Source organism: Corella eumyota, chromosome 2 (genome assembly GCF_963082875.1).
Source record: "Corella eumyota chromosome 2, kaCorEumy4.1, whole genome shotgun sequence".
Lineage (NCBI taxonomy): Eukaryota > Metazoa > Chordata > Ascidiacea > Phlebobranchia > Corellidae > Corella > Corella eumyota.
The window spans coordinates 9,094,884-9,101,456 of record NC_137491.1 but is presented as its reverse complement, the minus strand read 5'-3'; the positions used below and the strand labels follow the sequence as shown (position 1 = coordinate 9,101,456).

The following is a 6,573-nucleotide window of genomic DNA, read 5'->3' as shown; positions in this document are numbered from 1 at the left end:
TTTGCTTGCAATTTTAATTTACAATTACTTATTTATGAATAAAACTTGGCTCGTATATTTTTTGGGGAAAGTAGTTTCTGCTGGAGAGTGGGATTCGTTTTTGGCCTAAAGGAGCGGGATATTGTTTCTTTTATAGTATTTAAAATGTCGATAATTAGCGAAACGCAAAATGTGCAACTTAAAACTGCGCAAACTTTTATATAATTGCAGAACCTAGCTGTGATTAAATTTTTTTGAACTTCATAATGTCGGAAAGTATTTTAAAATAACTCGGAAATAAAAAGATTTGCCGAATTTTCGACATATTTGTTAACAGTTTTCGGTCAATAGTTCGCGTAAACTAAGTTTGTTTATTTTGAAAATTAACATACACCTTCTTTTTAATTCGTTTAATATGATGTTAAATGTCGGAAAGTATTTTTAATTGGGTCGGAGCGAAATCTTGTTTCTTTATTGTTTTTTGACTTTAATATAACTTTTAATATTGTTTATTTAATATTATTTAAAAGGTCGATAATTTGCGCTACCGCAAAATCTGCATTTTGCAAAATTGCCTGGTTTATTATCCGAGTCGACATCGGAATAAACAAAGAGAATAATATTAACATTCATGTAACAATATATAATTTATTATGTTTAGTTTTTTGTATTACCGATTTACCAATTTATATTAACATACACTTACGCGGAAAAATGCGGAGTTCTGCTAGGATTAAAAAAAAAAAAAATTCTAGCAGAATGACAGTGGTATAAAAAGGGCCAAACAATTTAAGACTTAGCAAATAGATTTAGCAAACAACTAGTATCAGAGTATAGTCTAACTTTATATTACATTTTTTTGTTAGAAGCAGGTAAGGGTAATCACAAAACCATGAGCATCAATAATGTACTTCAATTTGCTGGTTTTATTTTGTCGAGCATAGGTGTAGTTGGTATTCTAGTAACGACGTTTGTCCCGGAATGGCAAAGAAATTATCCGTCTGAGGAAATTTTAGAGCGCGTCATTCGACACAACGGTAAGTTATGTCATTTAAAAAAATTTGATGCCCGCCTTACGCAAATTATCTTTTTAAAGGGATTTGGATAAGATGTGTGATCGACCCGACTGGACTACAAATTTGTGACAACTTTAATAATTTTTTTCTTGGTCAGCCACCCCATATACAGGTATTATATTTACTTGTTAACTTAGCTTTGTAAATATATTGTTAAGAAATTAAAAGTATTTTAAAATGTAAAATATGAAATGTGTCATAATAACAAAAGGGTGGTTAGTTTTTAAAAGGTTGTAAGGAGGTTATGCTGCGTTGCCATTGGATTTGCTGTAATAGGTTTCGTTATTTCGCTTATAAGTCTAAACTGTTGGCTTTGTATGAAAAACTTTTCTTTAGCCAGAAAAATCATTGGCGTTATAGGTGCTGTCTTTTGGCTACCTGCTGGATTTGCTATCGGAGCTGCCGTTTCGTTCTATGCATACAAAGTAAGTTATAGCTTTAAAACATAGTTTTTAGTCAAACCGTTCGACTTAATTAATTCAATATTCAAATGTACCAAACTAGAACTTCGACAACTATTTTGTAAAAAATTAAAACCTTTGTTTATAGATTTAACCTGTTTTTTTTTATAATGCAACTGAAACTCTTTAATGCGTTTGGTAAATAAATTTACATTTGCTTTTTAGGAATTTAAGAATGACCAAAGCAATTCTATCTTATTTGACAGCATTAGTGATAAGTCAGTGTATGGAGCATGCTTATATATCGGCTGGGCTACTTTGGTGATATGTATTATAAGTAGTATACTTCTAATGTTTGGAAGTCTATTAAATGGAGGCGAAGAAGAAGGAGGAAGGGCGTTTAAGGTGGTTTATATGGCACCTGAGGAGAGTTTAAACCCGCAAAATAGCACAGCGCCGGTTAATGTATTGGATTCTTAAAGGCCATATTTTGCTTAAGTTTCCCCTTATTGCCGTTCTTACCAAAGCACATTTACAAAAGTGTTTAATTATTTTTCAAATATTTTTATTTGTATGATTTTTATAGTTAACAAACACAGTAGTAAAGTCGATTTTATTTTACATTTTGTCAACATTTTACTTTTCTGTATAATACTAATGTTAAAATCATGTTTTAAACAATTCTGTATATAAATATACCTTTAATAATAATTTTTTCTCTTAATATATTTAAAAAAGGCTAAAAACAACTTGTTATTAAAAAGATAAAAGAAACTGTACAACTTTGAAATAAAATTTTAAATTGCGACATTAATCTAAAAAAACTTGATATTGGGATAGAATATCATGTAATTCTCTTTGATGTCTTGATCATTTACAGTGAATTTGGATACTTTAATCATTGTATAATTCTTTTACCAAACATTTTTTGTTTTATTTTAAATCAAAACATTAAAAAAAATGTTGTTGTTATATTTAAAATATTAATTCTAATTTATGGCTATATGGTTAACTTTTTTCCACACAAATTTAGAGATGTTACATCACGTGATACCAAAGACTGACGTAATGTTTTCATTTTCATTCTGAACGAAACCACTCGGCCGACACAAGCCGTATGTCGCAATGAAAGAGTATGCCCGACCATGTATTGTATGTTGATAGTTTCTCCTTGTCCTTATCAAAACACAACTTAACAGGTTCTACCGAACTTACCAGTATCAGTATTAAAGTATACAGTTTTAAATAGCGCGGTAGTTAAAGAGTGCATGTATAACGTATAAAAGTTTTTCATTTGTATCATATTACCCCAGATTTATCCTTATATGGAGAACAGCGTAGGCGCGGTCTTATGTTTCCACATAGCGTTACATCACGTATGTTCCTCAACAAAATGATTGGCAAAATTCAAAGGAGAATTTCTCAAGCTTGAATGGGCGCCTCCAAGCTATGGGGCTGAAAAAGGATTTTGTTTTTATTGTACCGTACGTTTAAAATTACATCAGGTTTTATTTCTGTTAGCCGTTTTTAAAACAACTCGGTTTTAATTTAGAAGAAGAAAAAGTTTTTATTTAAAATATAAGAATAAAAAAGATTTACCTTATTTGTTTAAATGTCGACACTTTGAAGAAAATATTACCTATATTAACAAATTACTTATTAAAACTTATTTATTATTAGGATACTGAAAGAAGGGTTATCTAGTAATCACATATATTCATACTAAGCAGGGTTTTGTTGGGTCGAATTAATTCCAAATTAAATATTTTTATTTTAAAAAAATGGTTTATCTAAGACTAAGGTTTAAAAAAATTAAATGCAATAAAATTTTAATTAGTATCAGCGGAGATATTGCTGTTATGTTTGATGTAGCATGTTATTCGAAATCGCGAAGTCGTTTTCAAGCGTTAAGAGGGGTTTTTAAGCTGTATTGAACGCTTCATACAAAAGATAAGTAGTTGTGCTTTATGGTATAGCACTATACGTTAAGGGAAATTTTAAAACTAAGCTTTTTGTAATAATATAGTTTAAGGTTACTTAGTTTATATAAATGTGTTTAGTATTTCACGATGGAAAATTAAAGTTTGTTAATGTTTGGCACTTACTTGATGGTTAAATTAAATTTATATATTTAGAAAAATGATGTAATTAGGTTTTTATTTAAATTAAAAAAAATAGTTTTTTGAAAAAAATATACTGCTTGAAAATATATTACAAACCCAAATAAATGCTTTCCATTTGTTATACGATAAGTTTGTAATTGTATACATTTGTGCGTCAAAGATTTTAGTTTAGATAATTATAAATTCTATTAAAGGCGACGTACTGTGAAATTCTTTGTATGTAACCATTCAAGCGATATACTAAAGTTAGATTGGTTGAATTGTAAAAGTAAGCTTTGTTATATAAAGGAACACACAATTTCAATTTGATATCGATAAAAGATTTATTATAACAATATTGTTTTTACCTGACATTGTACTGAATGATAAAGTCTAAGAATGTAACAATATTAAGCTAGTTAGCGAAGCTTTAAATTTAATATTTAATTGATACTTTTAATAAAAATCTATTTAAATGTTTTAATTGATTAGATTTTGTATTCGTTAACATATTAACAACTATAAATTTAAACAATGGCAAATAGTGCTTTACAAATTATTGGAATGGTGGTAAGCTTGATAGCCGGAATATGTACGCTTCTGGCGGTCATTCTGCCGGAATGGAGAAAAAATGATCCTCAGGGTGAAGTCATTGAATCAGTTGTAAGACAACAAGGTAATTGGCGTGAATCAACTAACAATATTTTCAAAAAACAATTTAAAATGCAAACTAAGATTTAAACGATTTCTGAGGTAGCAAAATACCCTTTTACTTATATTTTAACGAGTATAGCCTTGGAATGTCGTATTTATGAACATTTAAGTCAGTTTAAACTATTGATTATTAAAATGCTTACATTTTATATTTGATTCATAAAAGCAAAGTGTAGTTACATTTTTATAACAAATAAAAGTTTTTTACACTTTTTTTAAGGTATATGGATTCGATGTACAACTTTATCTACTGGACATTGGCAATGTGATGATTTCGACGCTTTCTTTCTAGGACTACCACAGCAATTACAGGTATATTTGGGAATTTTTATTTGTGTATAAACGTTTGTGGTAAATAAAAAAAAAACACCGGTACTTACTTGAATGATTTTTAAAAGTAGGTTTTCCACTCTACTGGTTTAGCCTAGTACTAATGTCTACCTACAATATAAACGTTATGCTTGATATCATATAGTCGAAACGTGCCTTTAAATTGTCATAATTTTATGTTAGGTTGCTCGTGGCTTGGCTATGGTTGCAGTTGCTTTCCTGGTATTTGCTTTGATCTTGTCTATTTTTGGCATGGAGTGTACAAATTGCATGGAAGGTTCGCCGAGAACTAAGAGTAGAGTTGCTTTGATTGCTGCCGCCTTTTACATGCTTTCCGCTTTTTCAATCGGAGTTGCAGTCTCGTACTATGGACATCAGGTTACCATCATATATTAACCTCTTTTTGCTTAGAAATGCCTAAATATTTGTAACCTATCTCGTCTTTGAATTTTAACTTAAACAGGCTAAATCTAACGTTTATCAAAAACATCTTTTGTTTGAAGATTGTACAAGATTATACTTTTCAATCTGCTCTTGCCCAAGCTGACTCATTTAACCAGACGACGAAATATGTGTTTGGTACTTCTTTGTTTCTCGGCTGGGCTGCAATGGCGGTCGGAATTGTCGGAGGAGCGCTGATGATGTGTGGAAGTTGCTACGTCGAGAGTGATGAGGACGAATACTGGAACAAAGGAAAAGTCGGAAAAGGAGTGCGGAGAATGCAGAGTTCGTTCCGCGAAAGCTACCGTGCATTTCGCCCCCGACAACAGCAAGCTAGCAACTCAAATACTGACTATGTGTAAAATAAGTTTAGTTTTTTTTGATACTCTAAAATGAAGTTCACTTTCTAATTGTTAGAAACGGACAATCGCTTAATATTATTATTTAACTTAGATTCAACGCTTCGTAGTGAGTATGTTTAATTGTCTTTAATAAATTGGTTCTTTCTTTAGTAAGCTATTATATTTACATTATTGCGTTGATTTACAATTTTAAATGAAGCTCAAAGTTTGACTTTAAACTTTTATTTTCTATATTTTTTTGCGTAAACAAAAAATAGTTGGCATATATGCAACTTGGTTATATATTAAGATTTCACCATTAACGTTGAGTTATCTACAGTTACTTAGACGTAACGTTCTCACAACCTATCTATGAAAAGCAGTTTAATTTTAGTCATTATTTTGTATTGGTCTTATATTTTTAAATTTTTTTTTAATTTGCTGTAAATACTAAAACTACGTACATTAAATATTTTAGATTTTACGTACACGATTTTTTTCGGTAAACGATAAATTGTTTATTATGCGTTTTTATACTTTAAATATAATTGTAACAAACAATACATTGTTTTTTTATATATAGTAACATGTTGACTTTTACTAAAGAACATTAAAAAAGTATGCAGGCAGGTTAAAACTAACTTGTTGTTACTTGTTACAACAAACAAAACTAGATTTATTTGATAAATAAAATATGGTTCGAAATTATTTGATCATTTTTTAAATTATTTTATATTAATAAATAAAGTTATGCATAAACATTACTCAATTATGAATATTAACTGAATTAATAAATATAATATTACGTGTTTAGTTATTAGACTAAAATCATATTAAATTATTGGACTAAGAAAATTTCAAAACAAAATTATTTTAAATGTTTTATAATATCAATCTTTAATTTCTCAGTTAACAAATAAGTAATTAAATATAACTAACAAACAAAAATTATTTTTTTAACCTAGTTTTAAGTTGTTGATATAAGAATATACATTAGACAAAGTTTTGAATGCCTAAAATCGATTTTTGATTTTTAATAAATAAACAAACATTTAAATCCAATAAAAAAATAAAAATAACTTTTTAATTATGTATTTTAATTACTAGTATTATGAAATACATTATACTCAATTTTGAATGCTTAATATAAAACTTTAATTTTTAATAAACAAACTTTTCAGGCAATTCG

The 6,573-nt window shown here is 28.7% G+C and overlaps 2 protein-coding genes across 4 annotated transcripts; both read left to right on the top strand.

Moving 5' to 3' along the window:
* The first annotated feature begins 284 nt into the window (after positions 1-284).
* LOC145742944 (claudin-14-like) lies at positions 285-2,627 on the top strand. Of its 3 annotated transcripts, XR_014280973.1 has the most exons (5): positions 285-1,016; positions 1,076-1,167; positions 1,416-1,480; positions 1,682-1,861; positions 2,490-2,627. XR_014280973.1 is itself a non-coding variant. In XM_082560790.1 (4 exons), exons 1-4 carry the CDS (start codon positions 872-874, stop codon positions 1,779-1,781), a joined length of 402 nt encoding a protein of 133 aa, XP_082416916.1. In that variant the 5' UTR covers positions 285-871; the 3' UTR covers positions 1,782-2,190. The 3 variants fall into 3 exon arrangements, 2 of the variants coding, with proteins under 2 accessions (XP_082416916.1, XP_082416915.1); XM_082560790.1 differs by lacking the exon at positions 2,490-2,627 and having other exon boundaries at positions 1,682-2,190; XM_082560789.1 differs by lacking the exon at positions 2,490-2,627 and having other exon boundaries at positions 1,276-1,480; positions 1,682-1,816.
* A 1,100-nt stretch (positions 2,628-3,727) lies between these two features.
* Positions 3,728-5,945, top strand: LOC145742942 (claudin-1-like). The gene is made up of 4 exons (XM_082560786.1): positions 3,728-4,234; positions 4,493-4,584; positions 4,786-4,980; positions 5,106-5,945. Exons 1-4 carry the CDS (start codon positions 4,093-4,095, stop codon positions 5,403-5,405), a joined length of 729 nt encoding a protein of 242 aa, XP_082416912.1. The 5' UTR covers positions 3,728-4,092; the 3' UTR covers positions 5,406-5,945.
* The last annotated feature ends 628 nt before the right edge of the window (positions 5,946-6,573 follow it).

What these genes read in the sequence shown, in the direction of transcription:
- LOC145742942 (XM_082560786.1), top strand. Translation starts at nt 4,093, where the DNA reads ATGGCAAATAGTGCTTTACAAATTATTGGAATGGTGGTAAGCTTGATA. An exon ending in GACTACCACAGCAATTACAG is followed by an intron (nt 4,585 to 4,785) that starts GTATATTTGGGA and finishes ATTTTATGTTAG; the next exon opens with GTTGCTCGTGGCTTGGCTAT. An exon ending in TCTCGTACTATGGACATCAG is followed by an intron (nt 4,981 to 5,105) that starts GTTACCATCATA and finishes TTTTGTTTGAAG; the next exon opens with ATTGTACAAGATTATACTTT.
- LOC145742944 (XM_082560789.1), top strand. Translation starts at nt 872, where the DNA reads ATGAGCATCAATAATGTACTTCAATTTGCTGGTTTTATTTTGTCGAGC. An exon ending in GCGCGTCATTCGACACAACG is followed by an intron (nt 1,017 to 1,075) that starts GTAAGTTATGTC and finishes ATCTTTTTAAAG; the next exon opens with GGATTTGGATAAGATGTGTG. An exon ending in GTCAGCCACCCCATATACAG is followed by an intron (nt 1,168 to 1,275) that starts GTATTATATTTA and finishes AAGGGTGGTTAG; the next exon opens with TTTTTAAAAGGTTGTAAGGA.